This window comes from Linepithema humile, chromosome 7 (assembly GCF_040581485.1).
Source record: "Linepithema humile isolate Giens D197 chromosome 7, Lhum_UNIL_v1.0, whole genome shotgun sequence".
Lineage (NCBI taxonomy): Eukaryota > Metazoa > Arthropoda > Insecta > Hymenoptera > Formicidae > Linepithema > Linepithema humile.
In genome coordinates this window covers 10870568-10897269 of record NC_090134.1, presented here as the reverse complement: position 1 = coordinate 10897269, position 26702 = coordinate 10870568, and the positions used below count along the sequence as shown (strand labels likewise).

Here is a 26702-nt window from a genome sequence, read left to right as displayed (position 1 = left end):
AAGCACAACAACAACGGCAGCTGGAAACACAGCAACAGCTGTATCAGCTGCAGCAGCTGCAGCAACAACAGGAACAGCCGCAACAGCAGCAACCAAAAAATAAAACTAGTAAGTTATTTACTTCATACAATACAATTATTAATCAATATACGAGTATACAATCGTAAATCTAATTGTAAATACTTTTATTAATTTTTTAGAAAGAAAAAGAAGAGGAGCCGGCCGCTCTAGGGCCCGCTGGTACCGCCAGTGAGGAGGCTTTGCCAGCAGTAGAGGAGACCGTGGCGGTACCGGAGGACGATGCGCCCGTAGCAGCAGAGGAGGCCGTGGCGGCAGAGGAGGCCGTGGCGGTAGAGGGGGCCGTGGCGGCCTCACAATAATAAAAAATATTTTTTCGCTCCCATCAATCGGTACGCGATTCGCTAAAACAATTTTATCATGGTAATAATCGGCAAACGATTCACTACCCCGCCAGATCCGCTGTTCAAATTTTTTGCGTAGCATCTGCCTGCTCGGTCTATGATCGAAGATCGCTCTCATCTCCCTTAACAATTCATTTACGGTCATTTCTAAATGATCCGGCCTCGAATGAAACCATCGTAACGCCTTTCCTCTCAATTTAGAGCCGATTAGTACTTTTGTCATATCATCGTTTAAGGCATATGTTCTTCGAAGCAGCTCGATTTGTTTTTCCCACGTTTGAAATGAGTCGTTGGAACCTTGAAATTCGCCAATGAGTCCGCCGATATTATTAATATTGATATTTGTTCGTGAACTCTGCCCGCTGTCAACAGACTCAACAGACGTTCGCAAGTTTGATCGCGCCTCACCGGCCTTTCGATTCGCCAGCTGCAACTCTCTTTCCAGCACCGCTTTTTCTCGGCGGAGTAATTCAAGCTCTCGCCTTACATGCTCGGGGATTGCCTCAATGACGGATGCATTTTGCATATTCCGAGCTTCCGATGGGGAGCCCGGTGTGTCCTCATCACTCTCCACGTCCTCTGTCTCCATTGTCGTCATATTTTCCCATATTCTCGGATCGGCCTTTGATAATCGTAATATTAGTTCATCCTTAGTGCCTGTCGTACTAAGCTTCATCGATTTGAGCTTCTCTTTTAATTGCACAACGGTGTAGTTGCACAACGATATATCCGACGGCTCTTTCGACATCTCGATAACGGTCAATTTATGCAAAACACACAGCGTCGATCCCGCCCTTCAATTGCAGGTAACGATCCGCACGCCGTAATCGCAATTCGCGCAACGCGTCCCAATCAATAACGCGAAACACAACCGCGATGTAAAATCAATTGTTCGTTATCAACTCCGCGAGCTTCGAATCCCACTTCTAAGGAAAACTGTAGAGCGTCTTCTACTAATATTCAATTGTCGCGAGTCGATTCCGATTCACGATCTGTCAGGTTGCCTATTACGATGGGGCTTCTTCGATATATCAATTCTCTATTTCCCTTTTTGGACAGGCGTCAAGAAATTATACCGTGCTTCGATCAATTCTTTATTTCGATTTCTTATCCGTACAATGTCTCGATTTCGACTGCTTGGAATCGTCCGAATTCTCGGTATCGCCGGTCTCTCACGGTGAGACAAGAAGTAGGGAGCAAGATTTTTCGGTAGCTAGAGGGCGATTCAAATCTTACTCCTATATATGTGTATATATTATCAAGGTTGGGAAAGTTATTTTGTAAAAGTATCTTTTTCACTGAAAAAACAACTAGTTACAGTTACAAGTTACCGACTCTAAAAAGTAACACGTTACAGTTATAGTTACTTAAAAAGTAACGAGTCGTTACTTTTCAGTTATTTTTTTGCAATAAATGTGCACTACTATTTTAAATATAAGAATCTTACACATTTCAAGATTTATTAACTTATTATATACTACATACTTAATTTTGTGTTATATTATTTTATATGTAATAAATCACAATTGTTTTAAACTTAAAATAAAAATACATTTAAAATATTAAATTAATTAATAATTTAAAATAAATTATTATACACTTAGAATAAAAATTATAGGATTAAAATTTTTCAGTTTAAAAATTCACAAATTTCACACAACAGTCGTAACTTTCCGAAAAATCGTAGACTAATGTTTCAGTTCTTCTTAAAGTCTCAACTTTATGCTTATATGATAATCATCCTTAAAGATAATTTATTACTGGATGGCAGTGCATTCTTTAAATGAGAATTTGTTTATTTCTGTTGAATTTCATAATTAATATTTATACGTTTATCCGTCTATTTATTTAACAAATATCGAATCTACACTTAATATGACAAATTCTATGACAATTTTGTTCTTTTCCTTATGCATTATATTTATGCGACTATGCAAGTTTGTCTGGATAGGCCCTAATTCTTACAATTAATACAACTGTATATAGAGGCTGCGTTCCGCAATCTGCATCATGCGCATCATTCCTGCGAGCAGTGGCGCGAACGTTCCGTAAAACGCATTATGCGCAACTAACCTATAATAATAATTTATAACATGAAGCAGTTAAAATATTTATTTGAAGTTTATGAAGCAGCAACATAGTGGTATTTTTATTTTCGTCACGATCTAAATGAATCAATTAATATTTAATATTTTTGAAAACGACAGTGACAATGATAGTGAAATTGTTTTATGAGAAATGCGTCCGTGCGTATTTCTTTGCGTTTTTCTCTTTCTGCTTCAAGCTGGTGCCTGAAATTTGCTCACTACGGATTGAACAATACAAATAAAAGAAACCTTCCTTTGAATTAAACTGATTGCTTTATTATACGTCTTGTTATGCGTATCATTACGACCGACACACTCACTCCCACCACCATTCGTGTCGATAGTGCCATCTAGTCGTACGGATCTCAAATAATATTAGACAGGCCGCCCACCTTGAAAGTTCGAAAAACTTGGAGGGCTTTCAAATACTACTTATCCTTATTAACATTTGAAATAGCTTGAAACTAAAATTACATCCTTTAGTCAGTTTACAATCATAATTTGGAGAAATAGTGAGATAAAACAAATAATGAAATAAACGCGCGGATCAGGCGTAATAGAACTTAAATTAAACTAATATTACATTATAATTGCTAGTTTTCCAATACATAGACTCATTAATACTAAATTGACTGAATATAAATAAAGAAGATAATATTGAATATCAATTAGATGTCGATGGCGCTAGTGTTGGAGCCCTAAACTGGTAGAAGGCAAACCCTTGATAGCGCTCTTTGATAATTTCCAGTAGTGGTTCTTACAGTGACCACCCGAACGATTTGATCCTTGCCAGGATGAACTGCTTCAATTCGTCCAAGTTGCCAATGCATAGGTGCAGTATGATCATCCACTAGGACGACCATCATTCCAGGCTCAATTTTGGTTCGTGGTTGCGTTTTCCATTTATATCGCATCTGTAGTTGATGCAAGTACTCCACGTTCCATCTTTTCCAGAAATGTTGAACGAGTTGTTGGAGTCTTTCATATTTATTTAGCCGGTTGCAGTTGATGTCCTGAAAATTTCTTTGTGGCAATGCAGTTAAAGAGTCCCCAATCAAAAAATGGGCTGGTGTCAAAGGAATGAGATCTTTAGGATCGTCAGATAAAGGAGATAATGGTCGGGAATTGAGGATAGCTTCGATTTGTATCAGTACTGTATATAATTCTTCATAAGTTAACGGTAAATTGGATAAGATACGTTTTAAATGATATTTAGCAGATCTCACGACACTTTCCCACAGACCTCCAAAATTTGGGGCGTGTGGCGGAATATTGTACCATTCGATCTGATCCTGATCTAAAAATTGGCGTATCTTATTATTGTGAACCTTACTCTTTAGTAAGATCCCTAGTTCGTTCAACTCGTTTGCAGCACCGATAAAATTTGTTCCATTATCGCTGTGGATAGCTCCACACCTTCCGCGTCGGGCAATAAATCTACGTAAACAATTTAAAAAAGCATTAGTGCTCATATCAGTGGCTAATTCAAAGTGTACAGCCTTTGTAGCAAAACAGACGAATACGCAAAGATAGGATTTGATTATGGTTTTGCTACGAGTTTTTTCTCGAATAAAAAATGGGCCGGCGTAATCTACACCTGTGACATAAAAGGGTCGTGAAGGAGTGATTCGAGATTCTGGGAGATCACCCATCTGATAAGTTTGTGGCTTTGGGTTTGCGCGAAAACATTTCACGCATTTTCGCAGTACCCCTTTGATGAAGCTCCTTCCAGAAGTAATCCAATATTTTGTTCGTAAAGATGCTAGCACCAGTTGAGGACCAGCATGTAGCAGTCGAAGATGCTCTTGCTCCACTATTCGCTGAGCAATAAGGTTTTTGTGTGAAATCAGCAGCGGATGCCTTTGTTCGAATGGGATCGGCGCATTGTGGATCCTACCGCCCACCCTGAGGCAATCTTTATCATCTAGAAAGGGATGAAGATTGTTTATCGGAGTTTTCTTGGGTAGATTGTTTGTTTCTCGTAGATGATTGATTTCCAGTGCGAAGTCCTGATGTTGTGCCAGTTTTATCAATCGAAGTTCACTCTCTTGAAGTTCCTTTATGGATAAGTGTCCATATTTGCGTTGAGACTTATCCTTACTTGTATTCTTTATAAACCGCATTGCATAGGCAAGTACTCAGATCATATGAGAAAATGAAGAGAATCGATGACCAAATTCTTCAGCAATATTGGTGAGTGCCAGACTGATGACTAATTTTGATCTTGTATCCGGTATATTGGTAGTGACCAATTTAACTGGATCAGGCCAAGCAGACTCGCTCTTACTCAACCAAGATGGTCCATGCCACCAAAGAGTGGAAGTAGATAAGGCAGAGGTGTCCATGCCTCGGGAAGTCAAATCAGCTGGATTTTGAGTGGTAGGCACGTGACGCCAATTTTTATTAGTTATTTCTTGAATCTCTGCAGTTCTATTTGCTACGAAGGTTGTCCATCTTTTGGGCTCCGCAGCAATGTAGCACAATACAATCGTTGAGTCACACCAGAAGTAATGATGTTTCTTGTCAATGTTAAGTGCAGCGGAGACGCGTTGCATAAGTCTTGCTAGTAGTAAAGCGCCACATAGTTCTAGTCGAGGTAATGTTATGGGTTTAAGAGGAGCAACACGCGATTTTGCACATAGCAATGAAACTTCAAAGCTTCCTTCGGTGTTTGGTACTCGTACGTAAATGCTGGCACCATAGGCTTTCTCTGATGCATCTGAAAATCCGTGAAGTTGTATCATATCTGTTGCCTTCCGATAGACTCTTCTAGGTACCTTGATCTGATGTAACAATTCCAATTGTCGATGAAAACGATCCCAAGTCGTGTACATATCTTGAGGTAAGGCTTCGTCCCAGTCCAACTGGAGTTGCCACAATTGCTGCAATATCAATTTTGCCGTGACGACAATAGGAACAATTAATCCCAGAGGATCAAAGATGCATGCAATGATTGACAGAATCGTTCGTTTCGTGATACGATCTGGTCTAGAAGTATTTAATGAGAAATTCAATATGTCCTTCTCTGAGTTCCACGATAACCCAAGGATCTTAGGAATCTTCCCTTCATGAAGAAAAATCGAAAAAGATTCTTCTGGCTTCGATTGCACGATATGTTTATTATTGCTTGCCCATTTTCTCAGCTCGAATCCATAGTCAATCAGTAATTCGGATAAAACTTGTTTAAGTTCTTGTGCTTCTTGTATAGACTCGGCTCCTGACAGCAGATCATCCATGTAGAAATCTCGCGCAATTATTCTACTAGCTATTGGATAATCCTTTGCATGCTCTTGGGCTATTTGTTGTAGGCATCTAGTTGCCAGAAACGGAGCGGATGCCATTCCATATGTGATCGTATTTAGCTGGTATTCTTGGACTTCTGTTGAATCGTCCTTTCTCCAAAGAATTTGCTGATAGTTACGTTGATCTGATCGAACTAGTACCTGTCTGTACATTTGTTTAATATCGGCTGATATTACGAATTTGTGCTTACGAAATCTCAACAAGATTGAGAATAGATCATCTTGCACGACAGGCCCCACATATTGTACATCATTGATGGACAAACCCGAAGTTGTTTTTGCGGAACCATCAAATACGACTCGAACCTTAGTGGTTGTGCTATCTTCTTTCCGCACTGCATGATGGGGAAGATAGTATGCAATCTTCTCATTGAACTGTATCATAGGAACTTGTGACATATGTCCCGATGTTTCATAGTCACTCATAAAGCTTCGATATTCAAATGACAAGGAAATATCTCCCTTTAATTTTCTCTCAATCGCAAGCAATCGTCGAAAAGCTCTTTCCTTTGATTGACCAAGAGCCTGTAGATTCTCTCGGAATGGAATACTGACTACAAATCTTCCTTCCTCATTGCGAGTAGTTGTAGAACAGAAATAATCTTCACAGATAGTATCTTCGACACTTCCTTTAATAGAAGGATTACATTCTTCGAGTTGCCAAAATCTTGCGATTTGATCATGCAGTTGTTGAGTAGTTACGACGTGACAACATTTTCTTGCTCGATCCTTCTTTAGTGAAGAGGCCATAGGACCTCCTATTATCCAGCCAAACTTTGTCTTCTGCATAATAGGTAGGAAAGGTCCCAATGGTATCTGACCAATGCATAAAAGATCCCAGAAATGTTCAGCTCCAATAAGCAAGTCAATTGGACGTGATTGATGGAATAATGGATCTGCTAGAGTTAAGTTCTTCGGAATCTTCAATGTGAATGCGTCCACAGATACGTTCGGCATGTCTTCTGTAATATTTTGTATAACTAGGCAAGTTATCCTTGCACCGTAAGCATTATATTTTGATTTAAATATAATTTCTGTTTTTTTACTTAAGTTAATTTGCTGGCTGCCAAGCCCGGACACTGGCTGATTAATTGGCACCAAATTCAAGTTTAATCGTTCACAAAATTTTTGTGTTATAAAATGCGATTGAGATCCTCCGTCTAATAGAACTCGGCAGTCCTGGAGATTTCCTTGTGAGTCCTGTACACTGATGATAGCAGTAGCCAACATTACTGGTATATCCCTTCGTTGGGTGTGATGGCATGCAACTCCTTTAACATCTTCCTTACTGTCTGAAGCAGTGTTCTTATTTACTTGGATTTTGGGATCGGTCTCTTGGGACGCTTCATCTCGATGTAATAGCGTGTTATGTTTCCTTGAACATTTGCGACAGTGGCCGGAAGTACAATCCTTGTTTTGATGATCCGATCTCAAACAGTTAAAACATAACTTATGCTTCTGCACTTCACTGATTCTTGATGGAATCGGAAGTTTCACAAATTCTTCGCAATGATATATATTATGAGCGTTTTTACAGATTGGACAGCTAACACGTTGTGTAACATGCGATGATATATTGTTCGTTTTAAACTTTGATGTCTTTATCGCAGAAGGGTTGCCTTTACCTTTAATTGTGGGGTCTTGTTTATTGACCTCCTGACGTTCCAAATACTTGCAATGCGAATTTAAGAATTCAATAATCTCTTTGAATGTCGGTTTCTCGTTCAGCTGTAAAGCCCTCTTGTCCCATTCTCGTTTAGTGTAAGCGTCTAGCTTCGTAGAAAGTAAGTATACAATCATGCTATCCCAACTGTCGACTGCTTCACCCAAATTCTTTAGAGCTAGAAGATGATTGGTTGTTTGGTCGATAAGTTGTCTCAATGAAGTGAGCGAATCCCTTGTCATTGCGGAAAGTTCGAATAAACCTCGCACATGGTAGTGCGATAACGCCTTATGGTCTTCAAATCGCTCCTTCAACGTCTTCCATGCCGTCTGATAATTTGCCGCTGAAATTCCTAGAGCTTCGATCGCGCGCTCTGCGTCGCCTGTAATTGCTGAGTCTAAATAATGGAACTTTTGAATGTCTGTTAATGTTGGATTATCATCAATCATCAACTGGAATGTGTCTCTAAATTTTATCCAACGATCATGCGAACCGTCGAATACTGGCAGTTTGATAACCGGCAATTTTACGCCTATCTGCGGAACATTATGTACATTTACTTCGTCTTGGATAATCGCCCGATCATTTCTGGCCGGAACCCTTTCCGGTCTCAAGATAGTTTTCGCTCGTGTCACTAGTTTGAAATACGACGTCTCGAATTGATCACGTTCATTTCGCGCTGTCTCTACTTCTTCCTCCGTTTGTGCCGCGGTTTCTATTTGCGACTGTACTTCATCATATCGCTCATAAAATGGCTCGATTTTTTCTAAACGAGTTTCTAATGCGACAATGCTGTGTTCCGGACTAAAACCGTCTAAAAATGTTCTAAATCGCGTGATATGAGCCTTAATTTGCCCGCGTGCTTGTGTCAATTGTTTCATAGATACTGCCATGTTAAACGATGCGAATACTATGTGATTACAGTACTGGTACAAACAACTCACCCTTATGGAATAAATATTAAGATTCCGTGTCTCTTTGTTGCGTCAATAATCCTTGATCATAGAAGTCCTCTGAATGTACATATATGCCTTGAATAATATGCGATTGTTGTTTTCAGAATGTGTCCGTGAGTGTGGTTGTTATTGTCCACTTGAGCTCGTGCCTCCCCGATCTTTGTCTGTCCTGTTTCTCTTTCACTCGTTAGTATAGTCCGCGTAGCTAGCTGTAGCTGTCTCTCTCACCTTACGTGAGATCCTTCTTACTTTATTGCAACTTAACTGATAAAAGTTCTTAAGTCCAGTAATGCGAATAAATATCCTCTTTTCTCGATCCACGTTAAACCTTCGAATTCAGTCACCACAGAAATTCGCGAAAGCCTTGCAACGTGGTACGTGCTAACCTCACCTCACGTGAGATCCGGCTCGAAGGACCACTGTTTTATGAGAAATGCGTCCGTGCGTATTTCTTTGCGTTTTTCTCTTTCTGCTTCAAGCTGGTGCCTGAAATTTGCTCACTACGGATTGAACAATACAAATAAAAGAAACCTTCCTTTGAATTAAACTGATTGCTTTATTATACGTCTTGTTATGCGTATCATTACGACCGACACACTCACTCCCACCACCATTCGTGTCGATAGTGCCATCTAGTCGTACGGATCTCAAATAATATTAGACAGAAATTGTGGAATTTTTCTTTTCTGACTCAAGTGATGATGAACAAGATTTGGTGTTAAAGCTAAGTGCAATAACTAAAGACGATAGATCTGATTTAAATAAAATTCCTAAAGTTCAGAACTACGTAGAAAATATAGTCAACCATCTAAATGCTGAAGATTTTAAAAGACATTTTCGGTATGTAATTAAAAAATTTGTAAATAATTTGTAAATATAAATATAAGATTGAATAATAAAAATATAAAAATGTAATGAAATTTTGTTTACAGATTATATCCAGCATCATTTGAAAGAATTTTATTTTTAATCGGCCCAATACTGGAACAAAAAAACTGTAATATGGGAAACAAATGTATTCCAGCCAAAAAACAATTATTAATGTCACTATGGTTTATGGCTACACCTGAAAGTTTTTGGTACATTTCTTTAATAATTCATTGACATTTATTTATATTAACTATAAAAATTGGTTACTTACATTGCTTAATGGATATAAAGATTCATTTTTGCTTTCAGATCAGTGAGTGATAGATTTGGGGTTGGCAAAGCAACTTGTTTTCGAGCATTGAGGAGAGTGATATCTGCTCTTTTCACAATTGCACATCAATTCATTAAATGGCCAACAGGACAAAAAGCTGTTGAAGTAATGGATGAATTTTATAATGTAAGTGGATTACGTGGTGTTATTGGAGCTATTGACGAAACCCTTATTGAAATCAATAAGCCCATAGAAAATGGTGATGATTACATATGCCGCAAAGGATATTCCGCTATTAATCTTCAGGTAAATTAGTTATTTTTTACATACAAATCCACACACAGCACACATGCACACACATCCACAATTTCATAGTTTATACATTTCTTTATATAAATTTATGTATTACATATTGATAATTATATATATATATATATATATATATATATATATATATATATATATATATATATATATATATATATATATATATATTGTATATATTGTATAATTTTTAATAATTAACTTATTTTGCAGGGAGTTTGCACTCACAAATTATTATTTACAAGTGTATTAGTAGGCCATGCTGGGAGTGTACATGATGCTAGGGTATTGCGTAATTCACAAATAAGTGATTACATGGAACAACCAGATATCTACTTTCCTAATGAAAGTTATCTTGTGGGAGACGCTGCATATCCTATTCATTTAAATTTAATGGTACCATTTAAAAACAATGGTTATCTTACAAGAAAACAAGTACATTTTAATTATTGTCAGTCGGCAGCTCGCATAGCAATTGAAAGAGCGTTTGGAGTATTAAAAACAAGATGGAGAAGAATATTTGATAGATTATCTCTGGTAGACGTAAAAAGAATTCCTGAGTATATAATTGCTACTTGTGTATTGCACAATATTTGCATTTTACATAATGATTTAATGAATGAAATAGAAAATATAAATAATCAACCTTGCCCTGCACGAGTACAAAATGTGCAAAATGCAAATATTGAGGCTGCTAAAGCAAAACGTAACGCAATAATGAATAATTTAGAAATGCGATTTTAATTTAATTACATGTAAGTTCACTAATACTGGTAAATGTGAAAATATGGATTAGGAAAACTGTAAAAGTTCTGAAAATTCAAAAAAGCCACGAATTATATCGATACAAGAAACTGACAATATTAGGATCTTTATACAACGAAGTAATAAAAAATTCAATATAAGATTAAAATTTTTTAATTTTATTTAACGACTTTACTGTAATATTAAAAAATATTTAATAAAATATCTTTATCATTAAGAATTTTGTATTGACATTTGTACTTACATTTTGCGTAAAAAAAAATTTGAAATTTTTTTTATATATTTAAAAATATAAATTATATTAAATAAATTATAATATTATAATATCAATATTGTAGCATTAATTAAAATAAATAAATAAATTTTGTATATGTCATTTTATTAGAATAACTTATTTTTTGCAACTTACATAGAAATATTTTAAAATTTTTTATAATTTTTAATATAAAAATATTTTAAGCAGATTATGCATTTTCATGAAATTGCTATACAGTTTTGGCGTACATATTTATTTTATAGCATTATAGTTAATTATAGTTTTAACAAATAATAAACTGCAAAGTTAAAATAACAAATTAAAAATATTTTGCACATCATCACATTAATCACAGTCTTGCAGTTTAAACTCAGTCTAATCTCAGACTACTTAAACAAAAAGATTTTTTTTATCTTTCAATTATATTGATAAGTAGATACTTTCAGATATTAACACAACATAATATTGAAAATAAATGCAATTACATTGCTTTAATTAAAAATAAATCAATATTGTTTTTTAATGAAATCTAAAAATTAAATCAAATTTTTTCAAAGAAAATATATATTGTAAATCTGAGAAAAAAAAAAAAATATATATATATATAATAAAACTGATGAATACTTAAAATAACTTAAAATTAATTGTTTTTATTTGCTGAACATAATTTTGTCATTACGTCCAATAACTTTTGTTGCATGCTTATTTTTTCTTTGTGCATCTTAAGTCTTTCTTCTCTAAATTTATCAAACATTTCAAGTTTTTTCTCTTCTCGTGTATTTTTTTCTTTTTGCTGTATTTTACTTTGGTTTATTAATTCTTCTAAAAAATTCTCCCTTTTTCTCTTACATGATTTTGTAAAAGTTGGTGATGATGATGTTGAACTAGATGATGAAAGTCGGCTTGGACCAGCTTCTGAAGCCAGACTTTTTGGGTTGACCCATGCTCGATTACCAAAAATTTCATCCATCTCCTATTAAAAAAAATTTTCTCATAAAACTTTTAAGTATAATATTATTTTCGGCTTACAAATAAAACAAATAAATTTTTTTTAAATACCTCGTAAAATGACCAAGTTTTTCTATCGTTTCCAGATTTATTATTGTGGTCTTTGATGTTCTTATAAGTACGTTTTAAACAAGACATTTTATTACTGCACTGAATCGCAGTTTATTTAATCTTGGGGTTGATTCTGCTTATTTCTTTGGCAATAATTTCCCAAAATTTCCCTTGTCTTAATCGTCCATTTTTTAAATCATCTTCCTTTTCTTTGTATAATGTAATAAGATGTGTGTCGTTCTGCGCCCATAACGAAATACTTCTTTCTAAAAAATAAAAAAGTTTTTTATAAAATGTAAAGCGCGTTAATTTAGAGTTATAAGCGGTAATAATAGAGAGATCTTTTTTATAAATATTTTAAATATTACGATACCTTCATTTGCACATTGTGATTGTTCAACAGAATCATTTTCATTTTGTTCAACAGAATTTTTTTCATTTTGTTCTACAGAATTATTTTTATTTTGTTTAATAGAATTATTTTTATTTTGTTGAACAGAATAATTTTTATTTTTATTTTTGTCCTTTGATTTACTTTGTGGCAAATCTATTATTCTATTTACTGTTTTTATATTTAATTTATTCAATTCTTGATTAGTTATTTCTTGTAAATAGGCACTATCTAAAAAATAAAAATGTAAAAAAATTTGTGCAATAAATAAATAATATATATATGATATATGTATATATATATAAACTAACCTGTAAAAGCTCTTTCGGCCGATTTCCGATCGATTTGTATCGTTATTGTTAAATCTTCATTTATAAATACATCAAAATCCACTAAATCCATTTTATCCAAAATTATTTTATCCAAAATGTCACAAAAGAAAAGTCTTACTTTTGTTAGCGAGGATGCCAGTGTACACCAATGTACGCATTAGCTGCTCTTGACCCAGACTTGAAGCAGTTATGCGCGCATTTTTGTTCACAGACTGCGTTCCGTGAAGCATATAAATGCACATATGCGTGCATATGTACGATACGTAAACGATATCCTGCGCGCATATATGCTTTATGGAACGCAGCCAGAATATTAAATTAACTGTTAAATTAGTTACTAGTTATCATAAATGTGTAACTAAGTTAAGTTACAGTTATAGATGAAGAAAAAGGAACGAAGTTAAGTTATAGTTACCGAAAAAAAATAACTGTAACTGTAACTTCGTTACAAGTAACGAGTTACTTCCCAACCCTGTATATTATGTATATATATTATGTATATTATGTGCTCCATATTATACATATTCACATCAAAGTATCTATGTAAAAAGTTAATATCATTTTGTATATTGTATATATTTTTATAATAAATGTATATGTCATATAATTTATATTATATATTAGTTATATGACGTATGACATATGTCATATAACTTATTTATAAAGCATGAAATATAAAGATATTTTTAGTTTCTTGTATGTGTTACATCCTACATCCTACACGGTTCTTCTTTGCGCAACTTTCTCACGATCAGTCGGTAAAACTCAAAGAGATCCCTAATGAAAATTTGGCCTTTACAAATAAAAATAAAACCATAAAACTCACTAAGATTATTTCAGACACATATCGAAATTTCCGATAAGATAAATTGTTCTTTGAGTTTCCGGCGATGATCACGTCCGCACCGATAAAATTTTATAGCGTCTACACTAAATACCACCACCTCGCCTTATTCCCGCCTATCTTTAAGTTCGATTTCCTATTGGAAATCTATCTTTATTACTTTCCTCTACCCTAAGATTTTCTCAAGGATCCAAAATCTTAAGGAATACCTCCCTTCCAAAACCAAAAAATCTGAGTATAAAAGGAAGGGACCCAGCGAGAGTCAGCGGAGTTTTAGTTAGAGAGTCAGCGGAGGTTTTAGTTAGAGAGCCAGCCAGTTAGTAGAGAGAGACTTTTAGTATTACCCGAACAGTTTGAATATTGGGACTTAGAAATAATTCGCAACATTTTTAAGTGACTGTAAGTGTTTGTAACAAAATAGATACAGTAAAGTGTCTGTTAAAACTATTCGATCTCTTTTCTCGTGTACAACCTACACCCTACCTAACACCCAACCATCCAGTTATCTCTCTGAATCAGCACTCAGAACTATTTGCTCCGGTGCGGACCACCGCACGTTGTACTTGGTTTCTGTATCCCCGCTAATCGTGGTGCGGACCACCGCACGCTTTTAGCATAAAATTTTCGGATTGACAACATTATCCTTCATGCCCAAATCTAAGACGCAACGTGGGGGAGTAAAATACCGTGCGCGCCAATTACTTCTCCAGTACACGAGACCGGTTACGGAAGACAATTCAGAATACATCGGTGTTCAAAGAAACTATTTTGACTACGAATACGAGGATCTGTGCAACGCCTCCGATCAGTTTTCCCGGCGCGAAGGATATAACGCTCATCAGCCGTAGCTCTTCACTCTCATCCCCCTCAGCTGCAATCAGTCTCCGATCGACCCAGTGCGGATACTACTAACTGACCCCAGGAGGATCAAGTACACCTCAAGGCCGACTACACCTGGACTTTAGAATTGGAGATCTAAGTACATTTCAAGACATCCACGTAGTAAGTCTAAATTTTATAGTCACTCCTTGTCTCTCTCTCTCTCTCTTTCTCCCGACTGAGAAATCAAACCAAATTAGGAAATATGTCAATGTAACGTCAACTCATGTTACAACCTAATTCTAGTGTGTAAATCCTTAATAGTTGTAGGACCTCCGTCATAGACCTCCCTCTTCTCCTTTGAAAATCGCACGAGGTTCCGCCCTTGGTAAAAGGAGTTAAGTTTCGACCAGAAAAAGGAACCACGAACGAATGGTTAAGGCCTCTAACAGCGTAATATCGATCCTTACAATCGTTGACCTGTTCTCAGCCAAGGGAAATCGTTCGGCTCGCGCGGTCGCCTCCTCTCATACCGACCAGCGAGCAAACACCACAAATTTATACTTTTATTGTTGCGTCCGTCCGTATACCTGACTCCGCCCCTTTTCCTCCAGGTTAGGACGTAACATATGTATTATTTGTAAAAAAATCTTGATAAAAGAAACAACATTAATTTTGTGACTTGCAATAATCTGTTTCAATATATACTTTATTTAAATACTTACAAATAGCCTTATTTTATGCGTTTACCTTGGTATCTAAAATACACATTAAATATAAAATTAATTTCTAATTCAGTAAAAAAAAAAAACATTGTAGTCTTACACTAGAGAGAAATGGTTAAATATCATGTAATAAAAAATAAATCACTTTTCCACTGACATTATACACAACTTTGTAGAAATAAAATTAATCTGTGATTTTTGAATGTGTAGTGCAGTTTAAAACACACAGTCGAAATATGTCTAAATTTTTAAAATAACAGTTCTGATTTTTCATGAATCACAGTGGTTTTATAAAATGTTCAATTTTAACAGTTTTTATCGGACTGTACTTTAGACAATATTATATTTTGCCATTTCTCTCTGTTGTAAGACAAGAATGTTTCTTTTCTACTGTAATAAAAATACATTTTCGATTTTAATACGTATTTTAAATATCAAGTTAATCACATAAAATAAGGCTAATTGTAAGTATTTAAAAGAAGCATATATTGAAACAGATTATTGCAAGTCGCAAAATTAATGTTGTTTCTTTTATCAAGATTTTTTTACAAATGATAGACACAAGAAATTAAAAATATCTTTATATTTCATGCTTTAGAAATAAAAAATATGGCATATATCATATACATTTATTGTAAAAAAAATATATAAAATGATGTCAATTTTTTAGAAAGATATTTTGATATGAATATAGATAATATAAAGCACATAATATACATTATATATATACAGCGTGTGTCAAAAGTTCCGGGACGGCTAAATAATTTGAAAAATACGCATCACAGAGGAAAATGAACTCGACAAAGTTGTAGGATTTTTCTCGAGCAATCCGATGGTGACCTTAGATTTGGCCTTGCCCGTGACCTTCAAGGTCATTTCAAGGTCAAATCAAATTTTTTAAATAGAAACCTCTATTTTTGATTCCAAAATCTAATAGCTGGTGTCAAGAGCTTTTCAAAACACTATAATAAAGTTATTTTTCATTAAGTACTTTTTGAGTTATGAGGCTTGAAAGTTACAGCATTTTGACATAAAATACAAAATATCTTGTAAAACATTCAATTTTCAAAAATTTTACCTTAATACTTTTATGCACAAAATAATGAGACGAATCAATTGGTATAAAGAAAACACATAGTTGCTTTTAAGAAAAAATATGTAATTTGCAACATGCAACTGCATACTTTTTTTTTAAACCAATGTTATAACTATGTTATATATACTGTATATATATATATATATGTATATATATATATATATATATATTTATATATATATATATATATATATATATATATATTGTTGCGTCCCTGTATTTCGTCTCATTGAGAGCAGAAGATTCGTCTCCAGGGAGACGCTTATTTGTAAATAACGTTAGTCTGTCAGTCTTATAGAAAGAGTAGAAGATTCGTTTCTAAGGAGACGCTTGTTTGTAAACAACGTTTGTCAGTTCCAGTGATGCAAACTCGAGCCGGCCAGCACCAGGGCTCCGTGGTAGGGGAAGCATGCACACAAGCGAGATATGATATGATATGTGCGCACACGTACGTGTGACGTAAGCGATTCTCGCTTGTGTGCATGCTTCCCCTACCACGGAGCCCTGGTGCTGGCCGGCTCGAGTTTGCATCACTGGTCAGTTCAGTTTCGGAGGAGCTGTCAAATTGTGCGGACGCGTATTGACAGTTCTCTTGTATTTATCGGTTTTGGTTGCAAAGATTGTAAATAAGTTCTATTAAAGTTCTCAATTCGTTAAGAAGTGTTCTTTATTTCGTGTGTGTGAGTCTTTCGAGTGAGTGAACATTATTCTCAAATTGATCGGCCGATCCATTACGTTCTACGGGAACGTAACATTTTGGGGGCTCGTCCGGGATCGGCGAACGACATGTCCACAGTCCATTCACCAAGGAGGACGCGTACTCAAGCTGCGGCGGTGTCAAATGAAACGGCAGTGGTTTCGGCTGAGTCGGAAATGCTGCGTACAATCCTGGAGGAGCTAGGACACTCCGAGACAACTCCGAGAGGAACGACGAGTTGAACAGGAGCAGATACGGACAGAACTGCATCGTTTGGAACAAGATATAGTCCAGCTAAGTCGTTTTAATAATAGCGAAATTAGGAATCAAGGAGAGAGTTCCGTGTCACGAAATAGCGAAATTAGGAATCAGGGAGAGAGTTCCGCGTCACGAAATAGCGAAATTAGGAATCAGAGAGAGAGTTCCGCGTCGCGAAATAGATTAAATATTGAAAATTCAGATTTAGGTTATAAATTAAAACCGGACAATTACGATGGAAGTGTTCCTTTGCAGGAATTTTTAATTCAATTTGATTTGATTGCTCAAGCAAATTCTTGGACTGAGTCAGTTAAAACGGTTGCATTAGCGACTAGTTTAAGAGGCAAAGCGCGTTCTATTTTGGATGGGGTCTTTGAATTAGAAAATTTGCGATTCGAAGACTTGAAATCAAAATTAGAATTATGTTACGGGGAAGGACATTTGGCTCAAACTTTTTATATTCAGTTTACTAATCGTAAACAAAAATTTTCTGAAAGTTTAACAACATTAGGCGCGGATATAGAACGATTATCGCGTATGGCTTATCCCAAATGTACAAAAGAAATAAGGGATAAAATAGCTTGCGCTCAGTTTATCACCGCATTGTCAGACGGTTTTATCAAACGTACCCTTCAATTAGAAGGAGTGACATCGTTAAAGATAGCTATGGAAAGAGCGATGGCTATTAAAGCTATTCAGGAAAATAGCTTCTCAAAAAGAAAAGATGAAAGAAATAATTTTTTGAAAAAGGATTTCGAAAAAGATAAATTTGAATTTGTAGAAAATGATAAAAATTCTGAAAAGAAAATAGAAAATAGAAGAGGTAATTTTGTTAAAAAAAATTAATTTAGTGAAAAATTTCAAAAGAAAGATTTCGAATCAAGGAGAGAATGCTGGCAATGTGGTGAACAAGGGCATTTTCGATCAGAATGCCCTACTTTAATTAAAGAGGGAAACAAGGAATAGTCGAGTTAAACGGGGTAAACTCGGCTGAAAGAAAGAATTCCTCGAAAATTATTTTTAAAAAAATTTCTATGAATAGAATTAAAAAAAATCTTTTCCATTATAAAGGGAAAATTAATGGATTAATTTGTAATTTTTTGGTAGATACAGGTTCTGATATTTCAATTGTAAATAAAAGATTTGTTGGAAAAATTTGTCGGCAGATGAATTTAGAAAATTATTTTCTAAAATATCCGACGGGGGAAACAGTGAAAGTGTATTCCAAAGTTGTCATAAAGGTGGAATTAGGGAAATATTCTTTAAATTTTCCAATGTTAGTTGCTGAGATTTCAGACGATTGTATTTTAGGAGCTAATTTTCTTGAAAAAATTAATTTAGAAGGAATTTTTGAATTTGCTTTCGGGAAAGATTCTCAAAATGAACAATTTTCTTGTTCACGAATTGAGTCTTCTGGAAAGATACCTGAAAAATTAGAGAAACTTTTTGAGGAAAATTCCGAAAATTTAAATTTTAACCAGAGAAAAGTTTTTGCAGAATTTTTAGGAGAATTTGAAGATTTATTCTCTGAAGAGATAGTTGCAGGAAATTGTGATATTGTAAAACATAATATTAATTTAAAAGAAAACACATCTATTAAACAAACACCTCGACGAATTCCCATTCATCTTAGACAAGAAGTTGATAAAATAATTCAAGAAATGAAATCTCAAGGAGTAATTGAAGAATCGCAAAGCCCTTGGATTTCTCCTGTGGTTTTAGTAAAAAAAAAAAAACGGAACGTTAAGATTTTGTGTTGATTATAGAAAATTGAATTCTTTAACTATCAAAGATTCTTATCCTCTTCCACGAATTGAAGACATATTAGATCAGTTAGCTGGAAATTCTTGGTTTTCCACTTTAGATTTAAAGAGTGGATATTGGCAAACAAAAATTAACCCGCAAGATAAAGAGAAAACTGCGTTTTCTATAGGAAAGGGTTTATGGCAATTTACAGTGATGCCATTTGGTTTGTGTAACGCTCCTGCAACTTTTGAACGTTTGATGGAAAGGGTTCTTAAAAAAATTTTATCCAAAATTTGTTTAGTGTATTTAGATGATGTCATTGTATTTAGTAGAACTTTTGAGGAAATGTTGAATAATTTAAGAATAGTATTTCTTCGTTTTCGTGAGGCTAATCTTAAAATAAATCCAAAGAAGTGTGTTCTTTTTGGCAGACAAGTTAAATATCTTGGGCATATAGTTTCAAAAAAAGGAATCACTACAGATCCGGAAAAGATTTCTGCGGTAAAGAATTGGCCTGTTCCTCAAACAAAGAAACAAGTGCGAAGTTTCTTAGGGTTTTGCTCTTATTATAGGAAGTTTGTTAAAGGATTTTCTTTAATAGCAAAACCTTTATTTCTTCTTACAGAAAAACAAGTTAGATTTGACTGGACTTTTTCTTGTCAAAAAGCTTTTGAAGAATTGAAAGAAAAAATGATTGCTTCGCCTATTTTATCTTTTCCTAAGGAGAAAGGACAATTTGTTCTCGATACTGATGCTTCAAACCATGGAATAGGAGCTGTTTTGTCACAAATTCAGGATGGAAGTGAAAAAGTTATAGCCTATTATAGTCGAGTATTAAGTAAAACGGAAAGGAATTATTGTGTAACTCGTCGTGAGTTATTAGCTATTGTTGATTCAATAAAATCTTTTCGTCATTATTTATATGGAAAAAAATTTTTGAATCGAACAGATCATGTTTCTCTACGTTGGTTGATGTCTTTTAAGGAATTAGAAGGACAACTTGCTCGTTGGTTAGAAAAACTACAACAATATGAATTTGAAATTATTCATCGGAAAGGAAGGCTTCATCAAAATGCGGATGGTTTATCAAGACGACCTTGTGCCGAGTCAGGATGTACTTATTGCACAAAAGTCGAGTTAAAGGAAAACTCTGTTGCACGAATAATTTTAGGAGATGATTTAGAAGACTGGCGCAAGAAACAGTTAGAGGATTCAATTATTTCGTGTTTAATTCAAGGAAAAGAATTGGGTAGACGTCCTTTTCGTCAAGAATTAATTTTACAAGAAGTTTCAGCAAAAATTTATTTATCTTATTGGGATGCTTTAATTTTAAAAGACGGAGTTTTATTTAAAAAATGGGAAGCTCCAAATTCAAAATCTGTCATTTTTCAAATTATAATTCCTAAAAAAAGTGTTAATCAAATTTTGGAAATGGCTCATGATTCTAAATATGGTGGACATTTTGGAGTTAACAAAACTCTAGAGAGAATTCGGAAACGTTTTTATTGGGCTACTTGTAAAACTGATGTGGAAAATTGGTGTCGTTCTTGTAAGATTTGTGTGGCTAGAAAAGGTCCTTCTGAAAAAGGGAGATCTCCTTTACAAATTTATAATTCAAGTTCTCCTTTTGAGAGGGTTCAAATGGATATACTTGGTCCTCTTCCTTCTACTACGTCAGGAAATAGATATCTTTTGGTTTGTGACGTGACGCTTTTCGAGCGCCGTCACAAGGGCGATAGCCCGGCCGAGGGAGCAAGGAGCCCTGGTGTTGCTCCTCGCGTGGAGAGAGCAACCCGCGAGACTCCACAATTTTTGCGCGTCGTTTGTATTGTAATTCCTGTTTTTGTACCGTAATACCGTTTTTGAGTTGTAAGGCGAGACCCCGTGCGGGCGGCGTTGCGTGTTTTGTGCCTCAGGGCGAAGACAGCATCGCCAGGGAAGCCGGACACCGGGGGATCATCCGCAGGGGCCACGCGTTAGTGACCCCACGAAAAAGGTCAGGTACCGCGATTCCGTCGCCTCCGCCATCCAAGCCCTATCTAACTCCGCTTTGGTTTCAGCCACAAAGTCAAAAGCAACACAAAGACACGCAGCAGCGGACCTCGCCCGGCTGCAGACGGCTTCGAGGACCCCGAAGATGCTGCACCCGGAAGGACCGGAGTATGGCCCGGCCAGCCTAACCAGTCTCTTCCGGGAACATCGACTTACCGACACGTTATCAGCCGAAAGACTTGAGGAAACCACAGTGAGCGGAAGGGGGCGCCCTGGATGAACTGTGGGCGGTTCTCAGGGGCCCCCCTTTTCGGAAAATCGGCAGGATGCGCAGGAAGGCGACGCGAATCTGGAAGGACCTAGAGGCAGAGTCGAGAAGAGTCACTGTTCGGTGTGACACAAGTGCGCGAGGACGACATCAGGGACTCAGCCCGACGACACCGAAGACGCCAAGGACGTCCAATCGTTGTAAGCCGCCTCTCGGGTAGCCGTAGAGTTCCGTCCGGTGATGGCTGGTAGCGTGAGTTCGTTTAATATGTAGTGTCTCTCACATTAACCGTAGTGTTTGATATCGTGAGCGCTCAATTACGCTCAATTACCGCATGTCCAGCCGGCCCCGGATATCGCGTAACAGTCTCTCTGTCTTGTGGGAATTCAGCGCCGACAGTCTTTTCTCGTTGCCGTTTCGTTACCGTTCGTTTAGTTACCGTACCGTCCTGCCGTTACCGTCTTTTAAAAGAAAAGAAAAACCGATTGCTACCGTTTTCTTGCGATACCGCTCCGTTACCGTTTGCCGCGTTATCACCGTACCGGAAGTACCGTGAATGTCTGCGGGCGGATTTTGATCCGGGAACGTTCTCCGCGAGATTGCGGTTACCGCCAAGTTCGCGTCTCGGCGAGAAACGGGAAAGCCCGCGAAAAATAGCCGTTCCGCGACATCTCAGTCCTGGCCGTTAGGCCCCCGTCGCTTAAAGTCTGTTTATTTGGCCTTCACCGGCCGTATCGAATGATCAGAGTATAAGTCCCGTGTTTACCGGATAGAGTCGGATCAGCGGCGAACTATCGTGATCGCATCTCCGTGATTTCGCGTATTTGTCTAACTTTATTCTTGTTATCGAGTAATTGGGCGAATGGCCCTGCTACCGCATTGAACCGTCTCCGCCGTATCGGCTCAGGCCGAACGCTGCACATCTTTACCCTTGTAAGCCAAATTATGGAAATACATTATTGTTAACTATTAAGTATTGAGTTGTCCTTGTGTTCGCCTCTCACTTCAGATATCTACGTTAAGTAAAAGAACTGCGCCCCTCTGCCATACTGAGCGGGGAGCGGCCGAGCAAATTTTGAGAACTATTAAAGTTACCGATACCGCGGTGCGATTATTCGCACCTGGCGCCCATTTCCGGTTACCGTTATCGCGTGAGTTACCTTGCTCCCGAATTGTGTGGAGTACCGCGAGTTACCGAATCGTGCAGTTATTGCCGATTTCGCGAGTTACCTTGCTCCCGACGAGCGTGGAGTACCGCGAGTTACCGAATTAAGCATCTGTTTCTGATACCGTAAGTTACCGAGTCGAGCAGTTATTGCCGATGCCTCGAGTACCGATTTCCATTGGGCGTGCTCCCTCGGATCTGGCGTGATTCCGAGGCTAGTTCACGTCGCAGGTTATTATTGATTGCTTTACAAAATGGGTTGAAGCTCTTCCATTAAGCAATATCAGAGCTAAAACTATAGCAGAGACTTTTGTTAATGAGGTTGTTTCTCGTCATGATGTTCCTTTGGAAGTACATTCAGATCAAGGAAGAAGTTTTGAATCGCAAATTTTTCAGGAAATGACACGATTACTTGGAATTAAGAAAACAAGGACTACTGCCTTACATCCACAATCTGATGGTCAAGTTGAACGTCATCATCAAACTATCTTGAATTATTTAGCTAAATTTATTTCTGAAAATCAGAGAGATTGGGATAAGTGGATTCCCATGTATTTATTAGCTTATAGATCTTCAAAACATGAAACTACTGGTCTTTCTCCTTCTGAATTATATTTTGCTCAAGATTTACGTTTGCCATTAGATTTATTGCGTGGAAGTCTTCCAGTTCAAGAAAAAGAGATTTTAGTTGAAAATTATGTTCAAAAATTAAAAGATAAATTAGAGGAAGTTTATAGAGAAACTCGTCAACGTTTGAATTTTCGTTCACTTCGTACTAAAGCTCGTTATGATCAGAAAGCTCGACAAATTAATTTTGAAGAAGGTCAAGATGTGTGGTTTTATAATCCTCGTAGAGTTAAAGGAAAAACACCTAAATTACAAAGTCATTGGGAGGGTCCTTATAAAGTAATTAATAAACTTAGTGATGTTGTATTTAGAATTCAAAAATCTAACAGACACAGACAGAAAGTTGTCCATGCTGATAGATTAGCTCCTTTTTATAAAAGATAAATTCTGTATTGATAGTAATTGTTTTCTTTTTATTGAATAAGTTACTTGTTTTGATCGTTCTTATTTATTTATTTTAGAAAGAATGAAATGAAAATGGAAACTGAAGTGATTCTATAAGAAGTTGACGACGAATTTGACGAAGACTGTCTCGCTCACGGTTTTTGAGCCGTGGTTTTCCCGTGAGCCGCAGGGCAAATGCCGAGGCAGGGACTTGAGGAGTCTTTTAAGACGATGGGACCACGGTGAATACCCCCCTCTTGTCCAAAGCTTCACGAAGAACATACAAAGATTTTAAAAATCGATTAAGTCAGAGGAAATAAGTTGCCTGGTAACCTGTAGCAGCAGCTCAGGGTAGGGCAGAGAAGCTTATTAAAGACTTGGACATCGATGGATCAAGAAATTTAAACTCAAGCTAGAAGAGAGCTAGGAGTTTAATTGAAGATCCAAAAAATGAATTAGAATGTCGGGACGACAATCTGAAGACGAGGGGGATAGTGTTGCGTCCCTGTATTTTGTCTCATTGAGAGCAGAAGATTCGTCTCCAGGGAGACGCTTATTTGTAAATAACGTTAGTCTGTCAGTCTTATAGAAAGAGTAGAAGATTCGTTTCTAAGGAGACGCTTGTTTGTAAACAACGTTTGTCAGTTTAGTTTCGGAGGAGCTGTCAAATTGTGCGGACGCGTATTGACAGTTCTCTTGTATTTATCGGTTTTGGTTGCAAAGATTGTAAATAAGTTCTATTAAAGTTCTCAATTCGTTAAGAAGTGTTCTTTATTTCGTGTGTGTGAGTCTTTCGAGTGAGTGAACATTATTCTCAAATTGATCGGCCGATCCATTACGTTCTACGGGAACGTAACAATATATTATATATATATAAAGCATATGACGTAAAAATATCTTACAATAAAGAATAAGACAAGCCAGAGGCGGTTTTCTCGTAGACTGACATTAGAGAATTCTTATTTTTCTCTTCAAGCCAGAGGCGGTTTTCTCGTGAACTGGCAATACAGAATAAGACAAGCCAGAGGCGGTTTTCTCGTGGACTGGCAATATAAAATAAAACAAGCCAGAGGCAGTTTTCTCGTGGACTGGCATTAGAGAATTCTTATTCTTCTCTTCAAGCCAGAGGCGGTTTTCTCGTGGACTGGCAATATAGAATAAGACAAGCCAGAGGCGGTTTTCTCGTAGACTGGCAATATAAAATAAGACAAGCCAGAGGCGGTTTTCTCATGGACTGGCAATTTAGAATTACAAAAGCCAGAGACGATCTAACGTTAGCTAACAATTTTTAATAAATATTGTCAGAGGCGATCTAACGTCAGCTGACAGTTTAGAAAAGAGAGAGCTAAAGACGTGCGCACACGTACATGTGACGTAACGATTCTCGCTTGTGTGCATGCTTCCCCTACCACGGAGCCCTGGTGCTGGCCGGCTCGAGTTTGCATCACTGGCTACGCCGATAATGTCATTTCCATTTTTAGTACCATCGAAATGATGGCGCTTTCGCGTCGGAGTTTGCCCGTCACTCCAGCATCCTCTTAAGTGGTTACCCCCTCGGTCGACAAGCCACGCAAGCTAAAAAAGAAACGTGAGTTTTAATCATATTTTATTAATTATTATTGTTATTATATTATATTTATCATTACAGTTTATTCTTTGAGTGATGTAAATACTCACTGCATGATAAAAACAACAAAATTCAAATACTTAATATTTGTTTCTGATATATTATAAATGTTTATATAGATTTATTTACATAGAATTTGACAATTAGAAATGATGGTGGCAACATTTTTAAGCAGCGTCTCATCACTCAGCAATAACGGCAATCTTGACTTTAACTAAATGATTTGAAATATATGAAAATATTAGTGTATTTTTATTTATTTGTCGCATATCGGTTTTGTGTTTATATATACAATTATGCAAATGTATACAATTCGTAAATGTAAATATATATATATATTTATAAATTTATAATTTAACACAATAGTTTAAATTTATAAAATTATAAATTATAGTTATTATTTCGAAACATAATATTCTTTAAATTACGCTTCTTAAAATCAAGTATGTGTTTGTACATTTATACAAACTAAATCGATTTCATGAATATAACAAATTTTTTTTATAGTAATGAATCTTTGACATTATTTAGTACATATATAATAAGAATAATAAAAATTAGATAATCAATACCTGTTTTAAATATCTGTTACAATTGTGTATGTAAATTTTATCGAATCGCATTCTGTGGCTTAAAACAGATACAATGTCTACATCACTCAATATTTGAAGAAGGAACTGTTTGATTGTATATTTTGCAATTAGACAAAAATATTACTTTTTTGTGCAGTATTTTCAAGAAAAAGGTAGACACCAAAATCCTTAGCAAATCACTAACACGATCATATTAAGAAAGAATTGGAGGATTACGTATTTCGCAGTTGGGCATAGAAGTATTGCTTTTTTGTGCATAAGAAGATAGTATTTTCAAATCCATGTACGAAATGTATATTCCTTTAGTTCCTTTTTACAATGCTTGTGTAAATAATTTTTGGAGAGTTCGGACGTCTACATTTTATATGACTTTATAAAATGAAATGATTTTGAATAATCATGTAAAAAATAAAAATTTGGATATATTGGTAAATGCGCAAGAAACAAACGTAATGTCTATGTTATTAAAGATCATAACTAAAGAGCGACTGTGATAATTTTGTATAAAATTACCGAATATTTGAACAAATGTATGTCTTGTGAAAATAAATATTGTTACATTAAATTTTTTGATATTCGTAAACATGTAGAAAAAAGCATACAAAAATTTTTAAATACGAAGAGAAGAGAAAAGTACGAATACCACCGTGGAGATATGTTAATTATTTTAACAGATTATATATTATATGTGCATATGTTTTGTTTAAACTTGAATCTTTAGTAAATAATGTATCAATTATGTATCAATACTCTGAAGTATTACAAACATGTAGGAGATTGTGTCATTTTATTATTTTAATATTATACTTATCATATATATTATATTATATTTAAAAATTCCTTGGTCTCATGAATAATGTTGTCTTAAAGTATTATATGCATGTAAGAAATTTTATCATTTTGTAATTTTAATTTTAAGCTTATTTAAAAATTTCTCGTTTACGAATTTAATGTTATCTTTAAAATAATTCAAGCATGTAGCAGATTGTATCATTTTATCATTTTAATGTTATTCTTATTTACAAATTTCTCAACTATGGAATTAATGTTGTATCTAAAATATTATGAGTAGGAGATTGTATTATTTTATTATTTTAATGTTACTCTTATTTTAAAAATTTCTCGAATTTGTTACGAATTTAATGTTATTGTTTGCGTGATAA

General features: G+C 35.7%; 3 protein-coding genes and 1 long non-coding RNA gene across 4 annotated transcripts; 1 reads left to right on the top strand and 3 right to left on the bottom strand.

Annotated features, from left to right (window-relative positions):
- Positions 1 to 3207: 3207 nt before the first annotated feature.
- Positions 3208 to 4632, bottom strand: LOC137001064 (uncharacterized). Its single transcript, XM_067359049.1, has one exon. It carries the CDS (start codon positions 4630 to 4632, stop codon positions 3208 to 3210), a length of 1425 nt encoding a protein of 474 aa, XP_067215150.1.
- Positions 4633 to 4647: 15 nt separating this feature from the next.
- LOC137001063 (uncharacterized) lies at positions 4648 to 8367 on the bottom strand. The gene has a single exon (XM_067359048.1). The coding sequence runs from the start codon at positions 8365 to 8367 to the stop codon at positions 4648 to 4650; it is 3720 nt and encodes a 1239-aa protein (XP_067215149.1).
- A 772-nt stretch (positions 8368 to 9139) lies between these two features.
- LOC137001253 (putative nuclease HARBI1) lies at positions 9140 to 11210 on the top strand. The gene is made up of 4 exons (XM_067359808.1): positions 9140 to 9270; positions 9363 to 9509; positions 9610 to 9877; positions 10109 to 11210. Exons 3-4 carry the CDS (start codon positions 9740 to 9742, stop codon positions 10637 to 10639), a joined length of 669 nt encoding a protein of 222 aa, XP_067215909.1. The 5' UTR covers positions 9140 to 9270; positions 9363 to 9509; positions 9610 to 9739; the 3' UTR covers positions 10640 to 11210.
- An 856-nt stretch (positions 11211 to 12066) lies between these two features.
- LOC137001254 (uncharacterized) lies at positions 12067 to 15237 on the bottom strand. Its single transcript, XR_010891335.1, has 3 exons — positions 12678 to 15237; positions 12349 to 12597; positions 12067 to 12241 (listed from the first exon to the last, which is right to left on the bottom strand). It is a non-coding gene; the product is annotated as an uncharacterized lncRNA (long non-coding RNA).
- Between the last annotated feature and the right edge of the window lie 11465 nt (positions 15238 to 26702).

Excerpts from the sequence above, each read along its gene's own strand:
- LOC137001064 (XM_067359049.1), bottom strand. The coding sequence starts at position 4,632 with ATGCGGTTTATAAAGAATACAAGTAAGGATAAGTCTCAACGCAAATAT.
- LOC137001063 (XM_067359048.1), bottom strand. The coding sequence starts at position 8,367 with ATGGCAGTATCTATGAAACAATTGACACAAGCACGCGGGCAAATTAAG.
- LOC137001253 (XM_067359808.1), top strand. The coding sequence starts at position 9,740 with ATGGATGAATTTTATAATGTAAGTGGATTACGTGGTGTTATTGGAGCT. Across the intron at positions 9,878-10,108 it reads ATTCCGCTATTAATCTTCAG|GGAGTTTGCACTCACAAATT; the intron begins GTAAATTAGTTA and ends CTTATTTTGCAG.